General features: G+C 44.7%; 2 protein-coding genes across 5 annotated transcripts in view; one reads left to right on the forward strand and one right to left on the reverse strand.

Annotated features, from left to right (window-relative positions):
• Positions 1 to 229: 229 nt before the first annotated feature.
• Positions 230 to 6,162, forward strand: LOC147431010 (serine/threonine-protein kinase D6PK-like). Of its 2 annotated transcripts, XM_086493527.1 has the most exons (3): positions 230 to 378; positions 637 to 1,396; positions 4,937 to 6,162. In XM_086493527.1, the coding sequence occupies exons 2-3, from the start codon at positions 660 to 662 to the stop codon at positions 5,826 to 5,828; spliced, it is 1,629 nt and encodes a 542-aa protein (XP_086349653.1). In that variant the 5' UTR covers positions 230 to 378; positions 637 to 659; the 3' UTR covers positions 5,829 to 6,162. The 2 variants fall into 2 exon arrangements, with proteins under 2 accessions (XP_086349653.1, XP_086349652.1); XM_086493526.1 differs by lacking the exon at positions 230 to 378 and having other exon boundaries at positions 402 to 1,396.
• Positions 6,163 to 6,938: 776 nt separating this feature from the next.
• LOC147431011 (uncharacterized) overlaps positions 6,939 to 23,211 on the reverse strand; it is a 32,035-nt gene continuing 15,762 nt past the window's right edge. The window contains exons 7-10 of one of the 3 annotated variants that reach the window (XM_086493525.1): positions 9,431 to 9,526; positions 9,267 to 9,300; positions 9,111 to 9,141; positions 6,939 to 7,535 (exon numbers count right to left, since the gene is read on the reverse strand). In XM_086493525.1, coding sequence (XP_086349651.1) covers positions 7,475 to 7,535; positions 9,111 to 9,141; positions 9,267 to 9,300; positions 9,431 to 9,526 — 222 coding nt within the window. In that variant the 3' untranslated portion in view covers positions 6,939 to 7,474. Of the gene's footprint in view, positions 7,536 to 9,110; positions 9,301 to 9,430; positions 9,527 to 23,211 lie in introns of all 3 variants that reach the window. The other 2 variants (XR_015185664.1, XR_015185665.1) reach the window with 2 other exon arrangements.

Below are 23,211 nucleotides of genomic sequence, written 5' to 3' on the forward strand. Positions count from 1 at the left end.
TGCAAATTTACAAGAAAAGACCAGCAGAGAGAGTCCTCTTTTCAGAGGGCACAATTCAAATCTCTTCTTTTGATGCACAATTCAAAATCGCCACGTCAATACACACACTTCCCACTGGAAGAAGCTCCCTCTTCTGCGAGAAGAGGCGCGCGCGCGCACACACACACACACACACGCACTCACGCAGAGAAGTAATACACACACACACTCTCTCTCTCTCTCTCTCTCTATAATTTACACAAACTTTCATAAATCTACTCCCCTCATTCCCTCCCTCTCTCTCTGATCTCTCCCCCCCCCCCCCCCCCCCCCATTTTCCTGCTACAGGAGCTTCGAGTTGTCATGTCCACAAAGACATAAACAACTTGTGACTTGCAGGTAAGATTCATGTATCCTTTTCTCCGCTTTAGCAGAAACGGCTTTTTGGCACTTGCATATTCTATGTGTGGGGAGGTGTGTGTGCCATGTGCAGAAGAGAAGACCCATGCTGGGCTTTTGCTAGAGCAGTGCTCGCTCTTTGCTGCTGAGAGGAAGCTATATGGAGGCAGCTGCCATTCTCTCTCTTGAGAGCTGCATTACTACAAAAGGCTATGGAGACCTTCAATTTTGATTAGCCAAATGCATTGTGTTTTGCAGATCAAGACAGACAGACCGCGTCAATGGAAGAGAAGATCATCGTTGCAATGTGCGAGTCTGCAAGAGACTCTGACTTGGAGAGCTACTCGTCCGTGCAAGTGGGCGAGATGCTAAGTGAGCAAGATGAGCACCTGCAATCTCGACATGCGGGAATGGTTAGAGCGTCGAGTGATTTTAGTGAGCCGATGTACTACGAGATAGATCCGCTGCGGAGCCAAAGCAGGTCATCAACAGAGCTCAACACTAGCAGCTGCAGCAGGAGCAGCAGCTTTGACACAAGAGCATGCAGCGCGATGGCAGGAATGGGGGCAGCTATTGGAGGTGGGGTGGCGGCGTCAAGCAAGCCACACAAGGCGCAAGATGGAGCATGGGAGGCGATGAAGAAAGCGAAGGAACGTGACGGGGGGCTAACGTTGGGGCACTTCAAATTTGTGCAGAGGCTTGGGAGTGGAGACATAGGAAGTGTGTATCTAGCAGAACTAAAGGGAGAAGGGACCGACGTTGTTGCAGGCAGTAATCCGATGTACTACGCAATGAAGGTGATGGATAAGAGGGCTTTAGCTACTAGGAACAAGCTGCTAAGAGCACAGACAGAGTGGGAGATTTTGGAGGCTTTGGATCATCCTTTCTTGCCTACTCTATATGCTCACTTGGATGAGCGCCACTTCAGCTGCCTGGTGATGGAGTTTTGCCCCGGTGGTGATCTACACGTCCTTCGCCAGCGCCAGCCGGGTAAGCGCTTCTGCGAGAATGCTGTCAGGTACTCTCTCTCTCTCTCTCTCTCTCTCTCTCTCTCTCTCACACACACACACACACACACACAGACTTGTCTAACTCTGCTGCCCTTTTCCTCTGTGATCTGCTTTCCCCCCTCTCTTCCTAAGTTATTCATAATCCATATTGAGCTTACCTTAAGCTACATTGTATACTTTGTCTCATAACTCCAAGTTTTTGCTTGATCAGAAGTTTTGTTTTGATTGATCACAAGTTTTAGGTCTTTATCTTTCTGGAGAAAAGAAGCATGTAAGAAGCTTAATTGTGACAGCTTCTTGAATAAGAGAGTGAAATTGGAACTTAGTAAAGGACTCAATTTTCCCAATTGCTCAAAGTTGTTGATTCTTTTGGCAACAACCTGTCCTTTTTCCACCCTTATCCATCTATGTCTGGACAATACAAGAAGTCATGCAGACACCGGCACCCGCAAACAGGGTATAGACAATTCCGGAGTGCCGGTGTTGCGGCCAGTATTAGGGTCAGTCTTATGACGTTGGTATAGGTACCGGTGATCTGGTGTCTGTGTTCAAGCGATCTCTTGCTGTGTGACTCTATCAGTTGTGTGACCCATGATAGGAGCTTAGGAAGCAATGCACGTTGGTATAGGTACCGGTGATCTGGTGTCGGTGTGCAAGCGATCTCTTGCTGTGTGACTCTATCAGTTGTGTGACCCATGATAGGAGCTTAGGAAGCAATGCTGGTGATGATTGATGTATAGGGATGATGGATGATATCTAGGGGTCTCAATTTGCTGTAGAAAAGTCTTGATTAATTGTCAGAACCTATGCTCCTGAACATGGCACATGCCTATGCCTTTATACAACAAATGGCATCTTCCCATTATAGAGACTACCATTGTAGGCCCTCGGGACAAGTGGGGGGTCCTCTCCTTGCTGTTTCAATGGGATGTCTTAACAATAGTGTGATTAGTGGTGAACCTTTGCAATGCTTGACCATAATTTACATTAATGTCTTTCTAAGTTATGGGCTATGATATCTCATCTCAATCTTATGATGCATAAGATAAAATTATCCTGAATTGTTTGACCATATAAATTTATTATTGTTTTCTTTTTCTCATTAGTTTTTCTTATCTTATCCTTACTAACCATAAGGATAAATCACAATCTGGCAAGGGGAGTTGGCCCAGTAGACCAGTGGTAAAGGCGAGGGGCTTTAGAACGCCGGCTCAAGGGGCTTTAGAATGCCGGCTCAACCCTTGCAACATACGGGTGTGGGTGTGTGGGCGCAATCTTGTAAAACTAGTTGATGCTTTGCATCAAATTGGAGCACAACAAAAAAAATTGACAATCTTTGAACATAATCTACACTTAACCTTATTAGAATTTAGAAGCTATGGTATCTTAAGATTCAACAGGTACATCCTATCTTGTCATTGTGATGTAGTTGTCCATTCATGATTGTCTACTCCACATTAACTTTTGCCTTGTGTTTGCTTTTTCAATTTTTTTGTTTTGGTTAGCCTATAGGCTACAAAAGAAACAACTTTATCCTCCAAAAAGAACATGTCCAGTTACCAGCAACAAGCTTTGGAAATGATGGTGTTGAGGAGCAGAAGGGTTTTCCTTTTCCTCTCCATGTGAGACAAAGTGTTTAGTCTTCTCTTTTCAAGCCCCTTGGTCCACCTTTCTTTTCCATTTCAACTACCACATGCTCTTCTTGTACAATCATCATTTTTGGGTTATGATTGCCGCAGGGAGCAAAGGGTGAAACTCCAATAGAGCCTCACCATGGTAGATTCCCTTTTTCTCAGCTCGAGAAATTACTTTCTCAAATTTGGATGAGAATGGACTAAGTCCCTCTCAAAATTTTACAAAATATATTTATGTTTTGGAATTTATGTAGATTTTACGTTCTCAAATGCTGCCTTTTCCTTGTCAAATCGCACCAAGAAGGATTTGAAACCGGCTCAACAGATTAGTTTTCCTGAGCCTTCACTCCAAGGCCTCAGCCCCCTTCTGGCATGCCTCATCTCTTGAAATTGTGCCCCAATTTTGCCAAGAAAGTGCACTCCAATGTGCTTTCGGAGCCCCACTCGATGACTACCATGTTACGACTACAATTCACCCCTGCGACGCAACCGCCACATGTGCCAAGCATAACCAAATGGGCCAGCCTTTCATAGAATCCTTATGGCGCCACCTTAAGCCTATAGCTATCAAAGCTGTGGTTGTTTGAAGTGCAGGCATGAGACCCAGAGGCAGAAGAAGCCTATAGGAGAAAGGATATTCTCACACTTCTGTCACAAAGAGCCTCGACACAAGCTATGGAAAGCTTTAAGAGAGTTCTTTTTCTAATTGGAGATGGTTGTGTAAGCGTATAGGGCCATTTTTCGAATGCTGTATGTTTCTCACTTGTGGTGATTAGAATTTGGGCAATGCAATGGCCTTCAACCAAGTCTATGATGATATACACAATCTTGAATAGGGTAGCTACAGCCACTCCACTTCCACAATCTTGTTATGTGAATGCTCGAGTGTTTAGTGAAATTTAACCCACAATTCTCAAATTAAGAGGTGCAAAACCCAACAGACTTTAGTGTAAAAGCTTTAAAAAGTGAAAATTTCCCCCCCCCCCCCCCCCCACTTTGGATGTTACGGTTACGCAGATTTCTGTGCTTTTGTGAGTTTTATCTTGATGAGACGGTTGTCCCTCCCTTCTGACATTGAGCAGCAAAAGATTTTGCGGCATTCAAAAAGCAACCGCCTCCCTTTTGGCCTGTCAGCCATCAGCCCGGACAATACTTTAAAGTTTTTGTCCGGACGCCTTCGACTCACAGACGAGGGACAAACCCATCAATCAATCAATCAATCAATGTCTGGATCGCCCATGATGATGTTGCCCGCAGCCAATACTTTGAAGATTGGCACATTAAAATAAAATAAAACAATGTTCCCTTTTATTTTTCGATCTTAATCTTCAAAAGAAAATTGCAAAATTTATACAAAAGTTTTGCAAAATGTGGGAAACATTAATTTTTTTTCTTGCCCTTTTCTTTTCCTGTAAAGACTTTTTGCTTTCTGATGACAAGTATTTTGGCTTCACTTTTACAAGAGGAGCGGACTGTTGTACTTCCACAGTTTTGAGATACTTTTTGCTGCTTTTACATTCGGTTGACCGTGCTGCGTTCCTAACTTTTCTGTTTCCGGGGGTAAATATCTGAGAGTAAAAATCTTGCATAATATCACTTGCCTTTATTTCTTGAGTGTGTGGTCAGTAAATTTGTACCAAGGTTGGTAAGTCACGTTCTTAATCAGTTGAATAGACGTTCCAAGAGTGGGTTCGAATCTTGGAATGCAGTGCAAGCAACCTCTAATTTTTTCCCTTCCGCCTAGATACATAGCTATATTTTTATGCATTTTCACACTACAATTTTTATGTTTGCGATTGTCATTTATCACAGTTTTTGTAATTTTTTGCTTATTTTTTTAAAAGTTTAGTTAATTACATGCATGCCAATACCAATTAACAAGTCGCTCACACGCCTTTGTGAAAATGGGAGCAGGTTCTATGCAGCTGAGGTGCTCTTGGCCCTAGAGTACTTGCATATGATGGGCATTGTCTACCGTGATCTCAAGCCAGAGAATGTCCTGGTGCGCGACGACGGTCACATCATGCTCTCTGACTTTGACCTCTCCCTCAAATGCTCTGTAAATCCTGTGCTCTCTCGCCTTGCTTCAGTCCGACAGCCCCCTTCATCATGCCTCCCCTCAGCCGGAGCATCTGCCAACTGCGAACTTCCGGGCCTCGGTTGTGTCGCACCTTGCAGTGTCCACCCCATTGCATCTTGCTTGCCTGTACCCCGATTTTTCCACCTCCATACACCCACATCCAAGCCCAAATCAGCACCCTTACGGTCTGCGCGCCGGACACTTCCTGAGCTCATAGCAGAGCCTACATCTGTTCGATCCATGTCTTTCGTTGGTACACATGAATACCTTGCTCCAGAAATCATAATTGGAGATGGGCATGGAAGTGCTGTTGATTGGTGGACGTTTGGGATCTTTCTTTTCGAGTTGTTGCATGGGCGGACACCGTTTCGTGGTCCCGACAATGAAGCAACATTGATGAATGTTGTCACTCAGCAATTGAAATTTCCAGCATCAGATGATCCAAATGTGGTGGAGTTTCCATCACCTCCAGCACAAGAGCTCATAAGAGGATTGCTGGTGAAGGACCCCATGAAGAGGTTGGCAGCCACCAGGGGTGCATCTGAGGTAAAACAACATGCCTTCTTCCAAGGTGTAAACTGGGCTCTAATACGGTGTGCGGTCCCACCAGAAATCCCAAGCCCCTACATGCCTCCATCTCCCAGCAAACTCCAGCCGATTAAGAACACTCACAACCACAAATGGGTGACAGATCATGATTCTTCTGAAGGTTTTGAGCTCTTTTAGTAAAAGGAATTTTCCATATTTTAACTCAATTTTGAGGGTGGGCAGAAATTTCCCTTCACATTCCTTCTAACACCTCAATATAGATATGGTAGCAGGTGGACGAAGGCCAAAATGAGGTTCATCAGAAAGAGAAAATTCTCTAGTACAATGACATGCAGAATATTGCCTGTACTTGATTACCATCTGAGCTCTCAACAGAAGTTTTTTTTCTTCGCATTGTACATAAGCATTCCCCACTTCTGAAGTGGACTGCAAATTTTTACATAAATCACTTTTGTGGTGGTGCGGTTGGTGCTTCAGGCATGGTAATTGAATGCTTGAAAACTTATTTGTACCCTCTCTCTCTCTCTCTCTCTCTCTCTCTCTCTCTCTCTCTCTCTGTATTAACGAGTAAGAAAACCTAAATTACTTTGGAGGAATGTAAAATGGTTGAATTGGCTTGCATACCCTCAATGTATTATCCGTCTAAACTACTTGGCGAACATTTGAGTATTGTTGTATACAATACCTTCGTGATTTTGTCATAGGCTTATGAGGGCTCATTCCTTTTGCCTTTTGATTGTAATGTCAAATTTTACAAATCAACTAGCTTACTTGACACATGCAGTAACAGCATATGTTCAGCATATGTTCATGCAAGCAAGAGTCAAACATGGTACATGTCACAAGTGCTTGCAAACTGAAGCAGCTTATTATGATCTCATTCATCATCGGCGAACAAGCAAGGAAAAGGGTTGAATCAAATCTAGGGGCAAAGTAAAAATATTGAGATGGTATTAAGGGAATTTAGAGGAACGAGCTGTATTATACCTTCATTATGTTCACTTGTCTATCTCAGGTAAAAATTAACTTTTCAATTTACAATTCAAGCACAAAAACCTTAAAAAAAGAACACTCTAAAGTCATCACTGGATCAGATGCCTAAAACTCCCAAAAGCTGAGGACTTCATCATTCCCTTGCAGAAGGTTGACAAGTGAACACAGGTTCTCCAGCTATAAAGAGGCTGACATGATGTCCCTAATTATCTTAATCCATGAATGAAAGCCGTATTCCCTGGATTGACAAGTATCTAAAATAATTTTGAAAAAGCAACTTGACATCGACAAGCATGTCCAACCATAGCCATGTAATTGTGTGTAAAATGTATTCTAGCAGATGTGGAATTCATTTGAAGTAGTTAACAGAAGCCATCTTCAGATAACGATCTCTTCCATATTACAATTTGTTGGTGAGAAAACCTACATGATGCTTAACATTCACTGTGCAACTCTTCATGAATGAGGTAAGTATCATAGGAACTCAGCTTCCAAATACAGCAATGTAACTCGTGTACAAACAAAGAGTCTGATTTGAAGCAATATTTTGGAGCTTTCAAAACACATTGATCCGAAAGCCATTACTGTGATCTTTGATTGCATTGCCTACCAGATTCTAGCTTTACATCAAAATGCCGCTTTCTAGTGTGGCTTACTGTCTCAATAGATAGGGAAGGGCGACATGCTAGAGCTCAACAGCATGGCAGCAACTATAATATATACAATTGATCCCTATGGCAGTAAGATTACAAATCATGGGGTTGACATAACCACCAACTTTTCCCAAATTACCATTTAGTATACCACTGAGCTTTTCTAAGTGGGGTGGGCTAACCTGCACAGCCTGGCTTCATTTGCAACCAGCTGAACTCGTTAGGCCTGGTCACTCTTCTGTCCGAAAAAGAAAAACATGTCAGAAACTTCAAACCACCAACTATGCTATTTGTGCAGGCATACAAGTAACAAGCGCCCATCAAAAAATAAAGTTCACTCTAGTTTTGAAACTCAACACCTATGTTGAGAAAAATGCTACATGCAAGGTCCATCATTGGCCTTGGCAGAACTTATTTGAACCATATTACACAGCCAAGAACTACCCTCTTTCCAATGCACATACATAGAGCTAGCCTGCAATTTGAGTTACTATCCATGATGATGTAGCTAGGTTAAACACTCTGAAGCAAATCTCTCAATCGTTCACATTTGCCTCGGCACTCTCATGAACATAAATGAGCTCATGTGGGAATCTTCACACATTGGCTTATACTTGCATGCATGCTGTCTCTGAGCCATCAAATAAAAATCAAGGTGCTTGAAAATGAAATAATGGCCACGAGTAGAATAGTCAGTGGGAACATCTAAGCGTGATCACTGTCCACACAAACCCAGTTGTTTCTGCAGCATTCTTTGCCATTACCTTGTACACCTTTGATCGAGACTTTTCACATAAGAAGCTGGTTGGTAGTACCATCCTTCTTGCCATTGAAGCATCTCAGTGACTAGATTTCATTCTTTTATTCTGAGGAGACACAATCATCTTTCAAGCTAATGGTTGCTAGGCTGGAGGGTTTGTTAGCATTCATGATGTTACCCCCTTGTCACTTGTTTGTGTGGCTTCTCAGTACTGTAAAACACTTGACATGTCCGCACACTCCACTATACGTGAATTTTGGTTACACTTGTAAGTAGCACATGTATTACTTTCTTATATGATGCCAATGACCATATAATCAGGCCCTTAAAGTCACAACTCCTAATATTACTTTCCATCTCAAGGATGGCCATGCACAGATGAAACCTCCAGCCATTTATGCGTATAATCCTTTTTGCCATGGACCCCTTTCTATTTATAACAGATATTCCTTTGAAGAAAGCAAACGCCGAAGGATTTCAGAGCATGACAGAAAAGAAGATGAAATGTAGATCCAAACCCAATCAAGATCAACACGCTTTCCATGAATGAAAAGGCATTGGACATGCAGAGACCTGCCGGCACATGAGATGTTTCTTTGTTCATCTATTATCATGGGATGGAGGTTTTGACCGGGAAGAGTGGCTCACACTAAAGCAGTAACAAGAGAGAAGGAAATTGAGAGTTTGAAAAAAGCCCTCGCGGTAGCTTCCAAAGGACTTCACACCTTCTAGGGGAAACGGCCCATGTCTCATTGAACGGCTTGGGGAGGAGTCTCATTGCTGGCACAAGATGCAGCACGGCATAGTACGTCAGAGAGATACCAAGCATATCCTTGGACTTGGATATGAGAGCTTTATGGTAAATACTTGGAGAGAGATCGATCGTATTACTGAAGGTCCAGCTGCAAAGTGCTACCTCTTATACAAGGGCTATGTGTAAGACTTGACAGAATGTGCATAAGCAAACTAGTCTTTTAGCATTTGCTATCATAGTCTGCGTTTGGTGAGACCTACATAAAAATGCTGATTTCTACGTAGTGATAAGGGAGTTACCTCAATATCTGCTGCCTGGAAGATCCTTTGCCTGCTCAACACTGGAACCATTTAGTTTCCAAGAAGCAGTGAAGGCAGCCAGAATCAGCAATTTTCAGCTTCAGACTCTAGCACCCTTGTAAAACGAATTAGATATGGGGGATTTCTCTCGACCACCTTTTTTGTTGATCATCGACTCCAGAAAAGCAACCTAGAAAGAAACAAGCCATGAGGACGAACATAATGAGCAAAAATAAGACCAAAAAAGTTAACGCAAACAAAGAAGCAAACAGGTGAAGGTTCATCAAACCCTCGAACTAAAATCTCTTTGTTAAAACAACCTTCTGTTCCAGCTCCAGGACTCGGGTGTCGCAATCCCTTTTCTGCTCCAGTGCCTCAACTATTGTAGCTTCCAGCCACCTATTCTCCATTTCAACCTGCAAACCATAACTTATCATCAAAGATTAGAAACATACCTTCTTGTGGTCTGAAATACATCTAGACCCTCGATTCATTGAGCCAGCATAATCATTGCGAATGTTTGCACTTCCTATTTTGCTAGAACAAGAAATAATCATCAGCAGTACACTGGTATCGGGTCGCAGCAAGTTGCATCACATGTTAACTGATTTTGTGGACAACCAGAACGGTTACAATACCACCTAAATTTCAATCTTGTTTCAATCTTCAACCTGCAGCCAGCCTTCCAGTGAGACCTTGAACGTTCCTAAATATTAACAAATCCACAAGCAACACCTTTCTCACTGATCTTAAGGGGATTAATAAACACGATGCATCACAAATTACTCATTTTGCTTGCCTAACCAGAAGAGGTGGCTACAAAACTGCCTCAAATGTCAATCTTGTTTCAGTCTTTAAATAGTGACCTTCGAGCGCGACCTCACACACAGGTTTTTAAATATCTTTGCAGAGATTAGAGGGTGAGAACTTCATATTCAGGTTTCCAGATATCTTATGGAGAGTGTAGAGCCCACGGGGGACAGGGCATTTTAAAGTAGCTACAGGCCTACAACAACTCATCCAGTGTGAACAAAAATCCACATCAGAGGAAGTACATCTAAAATGAGCTACTTTTGTCTAGCAGACTTGGTCTCTTCTATAACAGGCTTGAACACCCGAGCGAGAAATCGATAGCAACACACGACAGAAACTGCAACAACTCAACTTGAATAGAGATAGAGAAATGAAATGAAATGTTATATTAATGTCTTCAAAAAGCCAAAGTGACCTATGAGACCAAACTGATACAAAAGTGGTGAATCTGTTACAATGTCTGAAAAGTGTGTGAGTGTGAAAATAAATGCGAAAAACTAAATACAAAGTATTAGATAAACTTCTTAGGAGCATTCTGGGTGTCTGGCTAGAATGCTTCTAATCCTTTGTTGTAGTCTCCTCCGGTGAAGTGTGCTTCTACATCTCGGTCGTGGTCGTCTCGATTTCCTAAGCTCAATCGCCCAGTCAATGAGGGTGCCTTTGGTATGAGTGTGGGTACTCCTTTGTGCTCGCTGCTGGCCTCTTGCTTCTCCTTCCATTCCTGCTTCTCTCGATCCGAAGAAATATGTGATCTGCCTCTGAGGCTGTAGTGCTCTTTGTCTTCTCATTAGATTATCCCTGTGCTGATGTAGTTCCAGTAGGTACAGGCCTAAGCACCTTTGATCTTGGTATTGCATGACTCTATCTAGAGGTCCAAAGCCTTCTTTAAATAGGCAATGGAAACGCCCACGTATCTCATAGTATACGGTGCAATGACATATGTAGTGTAATTTTGTCTCCGGCTCCATTCCGCATAACTTGCAAATTCTGCTATCAGGTGGGATTCCCCTAAATCTGCCAAATTCAATTTCCAGCTGGTGTGAGGATGTACGAATCTGACCAATAGCACATCTCAAACCATGAGACAAGTGGGTATCCATGTAGCTCGGGCGAATCACAAAACCATCTTCAGATAGCTGTAGGAAGTTTTCTTTGTAGTCGGCCATCTTCGTGCCCAATTCTTGTGTAGGGTCTATCCATGTCCTCTTAGTGTCCAATTGTATAAGATCCTGGCGGATGATTTTATTAATCTCCGTTCGTGTGATTGCCAGTGATGGAGCCTCAAGAGAGTATTGGAAGGGGGGTAATCTTTCCATACTGAACCCGTGTCTCTGAAACCACGAGGACAGTTGCGCATACCAGCATGATGTATCTCCTTTCATTGCTAATTGTCTAGAGGATTCGAGGGCCAATCTAGTATATCGGCAATTATTTGTATCCCATAAACCATGTATAAAGGACACTGATCTGGTAAGAGCTTCAATTTCTATCGGAGGGGCAGCTAGTTCCGCTTGGGTAATCGCGTGTGGTACGGAGGCCTTGGCTCTAATCATTCGGGAAATCATAGATACCAAAGGTCTCTCCATTCACTTCCAATTATCTTGATCCACAGATGGTCCCCAAATCTGGACCCCATAAAGCATAGCCGAAGCCACCACAGTATCAAAGAGCCAAAGTTTTGTTCGTGGTTCCTGAAACTGCACTTGTTAACACATCCTCTCCAACCCTCCCAAGGCCGCAGAGGCTCTGGACAATCTAGCATCCGCTGCTTTCTTAAGAGTAAACTTCGGTCCTGTAAATACCACACCAAGGTATGTGTATGCATCTGTGTACTCTACTGTATCCTGGCCATATGCAAATGTAGGTGCCGATCTCCTAACCCACTGCGGTGTGGTGTTAAACACCATAACTTTGGTTTTACCCAAATTTACCAACAGTCCGCTGTCCTCCGCGAATTTATGTAATGCATCTAACTGCCTCTGCATTCCATCTGGTGATTTTGCTATCAATACAATATCATCTACATACAACAACAAAGGGTTCCATGACCCGACAAGTTGAGCACCTCTGTCACCCTCTCTATCAATGTAATCTAATACCTCATCTATATACATACCAAATAAAGTAGGGGACAGTGGGCATCCCTGCTTTACTCCAACGGTGGAATGAACAATGTCGGAATCCCCTTCTAGAGTACGTACATACCCAGTTACTGACCCATATAAGGCCATGATCCCCCAGATAATCTCTTTGGGGACCCCTAACTCTTGCATTCTGCGCATCAATCTGGCCCTTGGTATTGTATCAAAAGCTTTCCGAAAATCCACAAAGCAACAATACATCCTTCTCCCGCTTGCTTTTCCTTCCTCAATAATGGCTCTGAGCGTAAGAATATGATCTAAAGTGGAATAACCCCTCCTAAATCCAGCTTGTCCTGTTGCCCTTATGCCCTCATTCTCTGCCCATCTACTCAATTTTTGTTCCAGAATGGATGCGTACAGTCCGGTCTATGTGTGACCCACCATAATGGTACCGTAGTTCCCGGGTATCATAGGATCCCCTGACTTGAAAATAGGTACGATAGTAGATAATTTCCAAGATTCGGGTCATCCTTCACACATGACCCGATTAAACAGACGAGCAAGGACTTCTGAAAGTAGATCCCTTGCATGGATCAGATGTTCTGCTACTAAACCCTCATGATCATATGCTCTTCTTGTCTTCATCTTATCAATGGCTTTTTCCACCATTTCCGTAGTAAAGAAAGTACTAGTAGCAGGGCATGGCTCGAGCGGATCTAGTAATGGAGGCTGTCCAGATACCGTATATAATGATGTTACATATTAACCCCAAATCTCAGGAGAAGTAATTGTCGGAGGCGATGAGTGCTCGTGGAATAAACGCCAGGCCTCATGCGAGTCCTGACTCAAGAAGAGCTGATATAAATCCTTCTCCAGTTTGGCTAAAAATGCTCTTTTCTTGCGACGTACTATACGTCGAAGAGCAATCCGAGACTGCTTATATGTGATAATCCCAAGTGTAAGCTCTTTCTGGACCTGGGTTCTCGTCTCTCTACATTCCTCGTCGTACCAACTGTTTTGAGGCATGTTCCCAAATCCTCTCTTCTGATCAGGCTGAGTATGTGGGTATGCCTCTTGTGCTGCTCCATGTAGTATCTCTGTTAGCTGAGAAGTAATCTCCTCTATAGTATATACTGGCTCGGCTGCCCACATCCTATTATAGATCTTTTCCACATAGACTGAATCAGTCTTTGGCGTGAAAGTATATCTTGTGTGTGTCTTCTTCCTTTGTACTTGAGAGGCATTGTATTGGAAGGAGATTGATAAGGTCAAGAGAGCATGATCCACTGCAATCCCAACCGGTCTGGGTCCCACCTTAAAGTCCTCGATACTAGAAATAAAGCTTGGTGAAGTCATGACATAATCCACTGTACTGGCCCCATGCTTGTGCGGGAAGCATGTGAATCCCCCAGATAAAGGGAAATTCTCTAGACCATTAAGTATGGCCAAACCATGTGTAGTTGCCATTTCCATGAGATGTCTCACATATTCAGTGTGTTCTTTATCCTGTGAGTTTCTAGTAAGCCCCTCCTGTGATAAATCCACTTCTCTGAGCATTTCCTCAGAAGTATCATAGAATACTGCTTGAGAGTTGGCCGTTCTGGCATTAAAGTCTCCTAAGAGAACGATGTCTCCATCTCCAAAGAACTCCCATATGTCATTATTCAATATGGAGAAAGGGGACTGTCCTTTAGGTGAGGAGTAGACTGATGTACTTGGAGGGAAGTAGCATATAGCGATATATAGAAATCTACCTGTCTCGGCTCTCATTCTCACCCACATAGAGAGAGAAGATCGACAGAAGTGTCGGAGTTCTACTTCCAGAAGCACCGGCCCAAAAGAATGGCGCCCCTTTCGGTATTTCTTTCTTCTTGATGATCACAAAAGTACAACCGCCGACGGTCTCCTCTTTGTAGTGCTCCCAAGCTAATTTGCCAAATGCCCAGGGCTCCCTCTTTGGCAAGAGGGATCACTAAAAACATGGCGCCCTCAAATTTGCTTTTCATCTGTCCAAAACCGTAGCTCACGCTTCGCTATCCCCACCCCCCCCGCACCTCGCGCTGGTGCAACCTCGCCCCTGTCGCTCACTGCTTCAAAAGCTTCCTGAATTGCCATACAGCCTGTCCATTCAAATTTTGTCAGTTCCTGTCAAGGAATTATGCTAATTTTGTGGTTTTTTAATTGTTTGTTCACTCTTCTACATATCTGTCAAACAACTACCCGGGAATATAGAGTAGTACTAATTCAGTCCTGCCACATCAACATGATTTGCGGCACTCTTTAAGCTGGGCTCGCTGCTTCATCAGCATTACCCAGGTTTTTAGGGTTTTTTCCTTTGGCGGGTTTTTTCCACTTGAGGGACCCACTGTAAGGGTCTAACCCCTTCTAGGGCATGCCATGTCATCAACTTGTGACATAACCCTCCTCATGAAAGAAGAGTTTTCGCCCTCAATTACGCCTGCAAATCAGACAAAGGACAGAAACTAGCTCAGTAGACACTGACTCTATGTACCTACACACCAAACTACACACATCCAACACTTGCACAATGATGACAATCATTGAACAGTCACATCATCATCCCCATCGAGGTCTCATATGAGAATCACGACCATTATAATTATTTAGCAATCGCATCCAGACCGCGCTAATCTTTTCGCAGATGTCTTGATCTACTAATTCTCATTACTATCGCATTCACATCACTCATCAGGTGAAACCAATAAAATGCTACAATCATTCATTTTTTCAACATATACTCAAACAATACACACATGAAAGAGCACACGTAACAAGTTTATTTTAGGAATTCCCATTTCAATGTACATTTGTTCATAAAAAATGATGTCAGTCTGTCAGTACCCCTAAAATCTCATGGAGAAGTTAGTGACTTTATTCCATCTATCAACGACAAGGAGTGGAGTGGCTCCCCTCTCGTGCTGTCCACACCGCACAAGATTCAAACCGTTGATTCGACTTGCACTTAAGGAATAGACGGTGCTAAGCCAAATGTCATATGCACTTGAGCCACCTGGATAAGCTACTGCCACACGTCATCAATACTCTTAGCTAGTATAGCTTAGAATCTAGCCAAGAACATGGGAGCCTCTATAAGGACATGCAGTCTAGGTTGTACCTGGTCCGACCGCTCGAGTTTGGGGCCGGCCACCCACCTTTGTCCCTGCGCCCTCATACATTTCCATAAATCGTTTTCTTGTTGGGTCGTGTATTTATGGGGGCAGGGGGGTACCCACTTCCACACTATCTGGTCATTGTACGGGTCTTCTGCTCATGGTAGTCGCCCCCTCTTCACCATATCTTGCGTTTGTGGTACTCTCTCTCTCTCTCTCTCTCTCTCTCTCTCTCTCTCTCTCTCTGGACATCAAAAATCTGGACAGTTGATGCCAAGTGACTGGCTATTTATGGGAGACAGCTTGTCGGCCAGACGCTAGATCCCAGCATGGAAGTCGAGGTTCAGGAGGGGTAGCAGTCTTATTCAAGGAAGAGTTGCAACCGCTATTACAGATTGTCCGGAGAGATGACCGGGCGAGATACATGTGGGTGAGACTGAGAGCTGAGACAAGCAGATTCTTATACATTGCTATATGTTACTTTCCCCCTAGCACATCAGTCTATACCTCACCTAGAGGGCAATCCCCTTTCTCTATACTTGATGATGACATATGGGAGTTCTCTAGAGATGGAGATATCATTCTCTTGGGAGACTTTAATGCCAGGACGGCCAACTCCCAAACGGCATTTTATGATACCTCGGAGAAGATGCTTAGAGAGATGGATATATCGGAGATGGGACTTGACAGACACTCACAGGATAAAGAGCACACAGAGTATGGGAGATATCTCATGGAGATGACAACTACGCATGGTCTGGCCATACTTAATGGTCTAGAGATTTTTCCACACAGACATGGGGCCAGTACAGTGGACTATGTCATGACTTCACCGAGCTTCATCTCTCATATTCAAGATCTCAGTGTGGGCCCTAGGCCTGTTGGAGTAGCAGTGGACCATGCTCTCCTGACTTTTTCAGTCTCTTTCCAGTATAGTGTCTCTCAGACACCACGGAGGATTGCACACACACGGTATACTTTTACACTAGAGACGGATTCAGTTTATGTGGAAGAGATTTACAGATGGATGGGGGCAACCGAGCCTGTATATACAGTGGAGGAGATCACCACTTTATTGACGGAGATCTTGCATGGGGCAACAGCACAGGCATACCCACACACTCAACTAGATCAGAGAAGACGTTCTGGGAACATGCCTCAAAATAGTTGGTATGATGAGGAGTGCAGAGAGATGAGAGTTGAGATTCAGAGCGAGCTTATACTTGGAGTCATTACATATAGACAGTCTCGGATTGCCCTTCGGCGTTTAGTGCGACGGAAGAAGCGGGCCTTTTTAGCCCAGATGGAACGTGATTTGTATCAGCTCTTTTTGAGCCGAGATTCAGGTGAGGCCTGGCGTCTCTTCCATGAGCACTCACCTCCTCCACTGATTACCTCTCCCGAGATTTGGGGTCAATATGCAACATCACTATATACAGTACCTGGGCAACCACCATTACCAGACCCTCTAGAGCCATGTCCAGCCACTAGTACCTTCTTTACCACTGAGATGGTGAAGAACGCCATTGACAGGATGAGGACTAGGAGAGCATATGATCATGATGGTTTGGTGGCAGAGCACTTGATACATGCTAGAGATTTACTGTCAGAGGTTCTTGCGCGGTTGTTTAACCGTGTCATGTGTGAGGGACTACCCGAGTCCTGGAGATTATCCACTATTGTACCTCTTTTCAAGGCAAGGGACCCCACAGTACCAGGGAACTACCGTACTATTATGATAGGGCACACATTGGCACGGTTGTATGCATCCATTCTTGAACAGCAACTGAGTAAACGGGCAGAAAATGAGGGCATACGAGCAACAGGACAGGCTGGATTCAGGAGGGGTTTCTCCACTTTGGACCATATTCTTACACTCAGAGCCATTATTGAGGAGGATCGGGCACATGGGAGACGGATGTATTGTTGCTTTGTGGACTTCCGAAAGGCATTTGACATAGTGCCGAGGGCCAGATTGATGCACAGGCTACTGAAGTTGGGAGTACCCACAGAGATCATATGGGGGATCATGGCTTTATACGACTCAGTGACTGGCCAGGTACGCACTCCTGAGGGGATTTCTGACATTGTTCATTCCACTATTGGAGTGAAACAGGGGTGTCCTTTGTCCCCTACACTTTTTGGTATGTATGTAGATGAGGTCTCTGACTACATTGACAGAGAGGGTGACAGAGGCGCTCAGCTGGCAGGGACATGGATCCCTTTATTATTATATGCTTATGATATTGTGTTAATGTCAGAGTCGCCAGAGGGCATGCAAAGACATTTGGATGCATTGCACAACTTTGCAGAGGATAGTGGACTGTCTGTGAACCTTGGTAAAACCAAGGTTATGGTGTTTAACACCACACCACAGTGGGTCAAGAGATCGGCACCTACACTCGTATATGGCCAGGACATTGTGGAGTACATAGATGAATATACATATCTGGGGGTGGTATTCACGGGACCGAGGTTTACCCTGAGGAGAGCAGCAGAGACTAGACTATCCAGAGCCTATGCGGCATTAGGAGGGCTAGAGAGGATGTGTTCGCAGGTTCAGTTTCAAGAACCACGAACAAAACTATGGCTCTTTGATACTTTGGTTGCTTCAGCTATGCTTTATGGGGTCCAAGTTTGGGGACCATCTGTGAATCATGACAGTTGGAGGAACATGGAGAGACCCTTGGTATTTATGATATCCCGGATGATTAGAGCCAAGGCCTCTGTACCACATGCGATTATTCGAGCGGAGGTAGCCGCCCCTCCTATAGAGATTGAGGCTCTTACCATATCAGTGTCCTTTATGCACAGTCTATGGGATACACATAGAGGCAGATATACTAGACTGGCACTTGAGTACTCTAGACAGTTAGCGATGCAGGGAGATGCATCATGTTGGCATGCACAGATGACCTCATGGTTTCAGAGGCATGGTTTCAGAGGCATGGTTTCAGCATGGATAGATTGCCTCCCTTTCAGTATTCCCTGGATGCACCCTCCCTGCCAGTCACACGGACGGAGATCACTAGACTCATTCGTCAGGATCTTATACAGTTGGACACCAGGAGGACATGGGTAGAGCCGATACAGGAGTTGGGCACGAAGATGGCTTTCTACAAAGAGCACCTTCTCCAACTTTCAAGGGATGGGTTTGTGACTCGTCCGATCTACATGGACACTCATTTATCTCATGGTCTGCGATGTGCTATTGGTCAGATTCGCACATCCTCACACCAGCTGGAGATTGAGACGGGTAGATTCAGAGGGTTACCACCAGAGTCTAGGATATGTCAACTATGCGGTAGAGAGCCATAGACAGAGCTACACTACATATGCCACTGCACTGTGTATTATGAGATACGAGGGCGCTTCCATTGCTTATTCAGGGAGGGTTTTGGACCCCTAGATAGAGTCATGAGGTATCAAGACCAGAGATGCCTTGGCTTATATCTACTTGAGCTACACCAACATAGAGACAGTCTGTTGGGGAGACATGGAGTACGACAGTCGCAGAGACAGATCACAGATTTCTTTGGATCGAGGGAGCCAAGAGACAAACCACCAGCACAGGGTTGTACCCGCATTCATACAAGAGGCACCCTCATTGACAGGGCGATTGAGCTCGGGAGATCGAGACGACCACGACCGAAACACAGGAGCACACTACATCGACGGAGACTCCAACAGAGGATCAGAGGCATTCTAGCACGACACCCAGATTGTCATTGAGGGCCTATTCTACATTTTCACATTTCACATTTCACACTTCATTTCAGTTTTCATTTTTACTTTCATTACTTTTTGTACTTGTACTTCAGACATTGTATTAAATTCACCACTTTGTATCTGATGGTCTCATAGGTCATTTTGGCCTTTTGAAGACGTTAATATATAATTTCATTTCATTTTCATTTCTCTCTCGCTTGTATATACCGTGGAGGAGATCACCACTCTATTGACGGAGATCTTGCATGGGGCAGCAACAGAGGCATACCAACACACTCAACCAGATTAGAGAAGACGTTCTAGGAACATGCCTCAGAATAGTTGGTATGATGAGGAGTGCAGAGTGCAAACATGAGGAGTGCAGGAGTGCCAAGGCCTCCCTCTGACCTAGGACGAATAATCGTGGACACAGAACTACTCTCTCTCTCAATCGCGGACCGTTCCAGCCCCGTTTCTCTGCCCATCTACTCAATTTTTGTTCCAGAATGGATGCGCAATGAAAGGGGATACATCATGCTGGTATGCGCAACTGTCCTCGTGGTTTCAGAGACATGGGTTCAGTATGGAAAGATTACCCCCCTTCCAATACTATCTTGAGGCTCCATCACTAGCAATTACACGAACGGAGATTAATAAAATCATCCGTCAGGATCTTATACAGTTGGATACTAAGAGGACATGGGTAGACCCTACACAAGAATTGGGCACGAAGATGAACGACTACAAAGAAAACTTCCTACAGCTATCTGAAGATGGATTTGTGCTTCGCCCAAGCTACATGGATACCCACCTATCTCATGGTTTGAGATGTGCTATTGGTCAGATTCGTACATCCTCACATCAGCTGGAAATTGAATTTGGCAGATTTAGGGGAATCCCACCTGAGAGCAGAATTTGCAAGTTATGCGGAATGGAGCCGGAGACAAAATTACACTACATATGTCATTGCACCGTATACTATGAGATACGTGGGCGTTTCCATTGCCTATTTAAAGAAGGCTTCGGACCTCTAGATAGAGTCATGCAATACCAAGATCAAAGATGCTTAGGCTTGTACCTACTGGAACTACATCAGCACAGGGATAATCTAATGAGAAGACAAAGAGCACTATAGCCTCAGAGGCAGATCACAAATTTCTTCGGATCGAGAGAAGCAGGACTGGAAGGAGAAGCAAGAGGCCAGCAGCCAGCACAAAGGAGTACCCCCATTCATACCAAAGGCACCCTCATTGACAGGGCGATTGAGCTTAGGAAATCGAGACGACCACGACCGAGATGCAGAAGCACACTTCACCGGAGGAGACTACAACAAAGGATTAGAAGCATTCTAGCCAGACACCCAGAATGCTCCTAAGAAGTTTATTTAATACTTTGTATTTAGTTTTTCACATTCACATTTATTTTCACACTTTCACACTTTTTCACACTTAGTACTTTAGTACTAAGGTACCCAGACATTGTAACAGATTCACCACTTTTGTATTAGTTTGGTCTCATAGGTCATTCTGGCCTTTTGAAGACGTTAATATAACATTTCATTTCATCTCTCTCTCTCTCTCTCTCTCTCTCTCTCTCTCTCTCTCTCTCTCTCTCAAGTAATTTTTGAAGTTTTTCTTGTGTTGCTATTGATTTCTCGCTTGGAGTGGCCAAGCTTGTAACGTGCGATGATTCCACTCTCCCACACCTCTCTCCCCCTTTGAATACACAATCGTAATGCCCAGCTCAAGGGCTTTTCATCTATATGTACAATTGTGTGGGTTCATGCGTGATTGCCGAGGCAAGAGCCTCTTGCACATAAACTAGATTAGCTAATTGCTAATCCCCCGCAGGTACATGTGAATTCGAAGAGATTTCGTGCGAGAAATCTCGTCCAATTCAAAGGGCAAGTAGCCCTACGCGTGCGGGAGCTCGAGGGCTTGCTACGGATGCGACCGACACGCGACACAGAGCAAAACAATGAATTACAGCCTGCTGTGTATTTTCGCAGGTTTAGGGTTTTGACCCTAATTGATCCCTAATACCCCTAGGAGCGTTCGGGCAAGCAATGTGATCGTTGATGGGTGATCTGGTGCATTTTCAGGGCAAAAAACAGAGAATTCAACGTGCTGCAGATTCTCGCTAGGTTTGGGAAGTGCTCGTATGCGCCGGGGAAGTCACCTTTTGCATGGGGATTTTATCTGTGAAGCCTCCTACTGCAGTTATGCTGCCAAAATAGGGCTAGACTAGGCCATTTTCAGCCCGGTAAAAACGGGACAGCTCGTAGGAACTTACGAGTTTTCTCCCAAGTTTTTTAAGAATTAAGAAATACCGAAAGGGGCGCCAGTCTTTGGGGCCAACAGGGTGTCGTTGTCTGCTTGGTAGCACTCTAGCTGCCAGGCCGTGGTTTGTTTTGAAGTGTTGAATTCCAATCACAGGCTTATTCGTGAAGTTCCTTTGTGTCGTGAAGTTCAAGTAAAGTTTGTCAAGTAAAGATTCGGGTGAAAGCTAAAGTCTACCGCCCTACGGACTAGTTTCAGTATCTGGGATCTCCCCAAAGATAGATATGCTCGCCTAGCTTTGGAGTCTTCTCAATAGCTTGCCTCAATGGGAGACACATCTTGTTGGTATGCACAAATGACATCCTAGCTTCAACTACATGTTTTTAGTATGGACAGACTACCACCCTTCCAGTACTCGCTAGATGCACCCTCCTTGTCCCTCACACAGACCGAGATTACACGCCTCATCAAACAGGATTTGATTCAACTAGACACCAAGAGGGCATGGACAAAGCTGACACGAGAGCTTGGCACGAAGATGGCATCTTCTCTAGCTCACAGAGGATGGATTTGTGATCAGACCTGCCTATATGGACACTCATTTCATAGTTACCCGGAACGGGAACGGGAACGGGGAACGGGAACGGGAGGGTCCGGAACGGGACGGGAACGGGGAGGAGGAGGGGGGGCCGGAACGGGAACGAGGCTAGAACAGTCCACCTAAAGTAAGAATTGAATTACCTCCATTCAGCTTAGTCTCAAATAAATTTCCTAAACAACCCCAAAACTGCTCCCAAATCTGCCTCCTTACCTGCTCTCAAACTGCACCAAATATGTTGCCCGAACAGCCCTAAATCTGCCCCCATAAGCCTACTTTTTTTCCCCCAAATGCCTACTTTTGCCTGTTCCGCCCCGGGTTTTGCCGTTCCACCTCATGTTCCGCCCATTCCGGAACCCGTTCCGGTTACACCCCGTTTCGGAACAGCGTTCCGTTCCCATCTCTGTTTTGGGAACGGGACTCGTCCGGAATGCCGTTTCGGAACGTTTTGGCTCTGTTCCCCCCGTTCCCTATTACAGTGACTCATTTATCCCATGGGATAAGATGTGCTATTGGTCAGATGCACACATCATTGCACCAGCTAGAGATTGAGACTAGTAGATTTAGGAGAGTACCAACAAAGGCCAAGATTTGCCAATTATAACCGGCCCGTACAACGTAGAGGGCGGTACTATTTCAATTACCTCTTAACTTTACAAAGAGCACTGAGAAGGGAAGAGAACACAGTTGCGTCCAGCGACTAGAATGTCACTGCGCACACGAGACCGACACCCTGTAGGCCCCCAAAGACTGGCGCCCCTTTCGGTATTTCTTTATTCAAATTAAGGTAGACGATCCGACCACTTAGCACAAGCTTTCACAAAGCTGTCCAAACCTGGCGAGGGCTGAAAACGCAGGTTTTCGACCGGATTTCGACAACATAACGGCGCAAAAACTCCTGTAGGTCAAAAACACCTGTCTAGGACGGATTCCCTCGATATCTGGAAGCTTTCTGGTGAGCTGTCACAGAAATTCAGCGGGCTGTAATTCTCTGTTTTTCACTGCCGGGAGCCCAGAAGCCTGTACACGCATCCCAAGGCTCTCACGAGGCTCCCCCGATGTTCCCTTGCAGTTTAGGTGCGAAACCCTAAACCTGCAGAAAAACACAGCAGGCTGTAATTCCCTGTTTCGGATCGTTTTTAGCGGAGCGAACACGCCTACGCGTGTCCCAAGGGCTCCCGCACGCAATGGGACAGTTCCCCTGTGAATTGGACGAGTTTTCACGCGAGAAAACTCTCCAAACTCGCAATCTTTCGTGATGGAACTGTGCGTACCTGTGGGAGATTAGCAATTAGCTAATCCGGTTCCTGTTCAGAAGGCTCTTGCCTTGGCAAACGCGCATAAACCCCCAGAACTGTACATAGGTCAAATGAGAAGCCCACTAGTGGGGCACAACATACTGTACGAAGGGGAGAAAGAGAGAAGTATGTAGCGTGCAGGGCATCACTCCTGTCACCATACTGTGCATAGAGGGCAAGGTAAGCATTCCAT

The sequence above is a fragment of the Adiantum capillus-veneris genome, chromosome 21 (genome assembly GCF_014529385.1).
Source record: "Adiantum capillus-veneris isolate H3 chromosome 21, ASM1452938v2, whole genome shotgun sequence".
Lineage (NCBI taxonomy): Eukaryota > Viridiplantae > Streptophyta > Polypodiopsida > Polypodiales > Pteridaceae > Adiantum > Adiantum capillus-veneris.

Excerpts from the sequence above, each read along its gene's own strand:
- LOC147431010 (XM_086493527.1), top strand. The coding sequence starts at position 660 with ATGGAAGAGAAGATCATCGTTGCAATGTGCGAGTCTGCAAGAGACTCT. Across the intron at positions 1,397-4,936 it reads TTCTGCGAGAATGCTGTCAG|GTTCTATGCAGCTGAGGTGC; the intron begins GTACTCTCTCTC and ends AAATGGGAGCAG.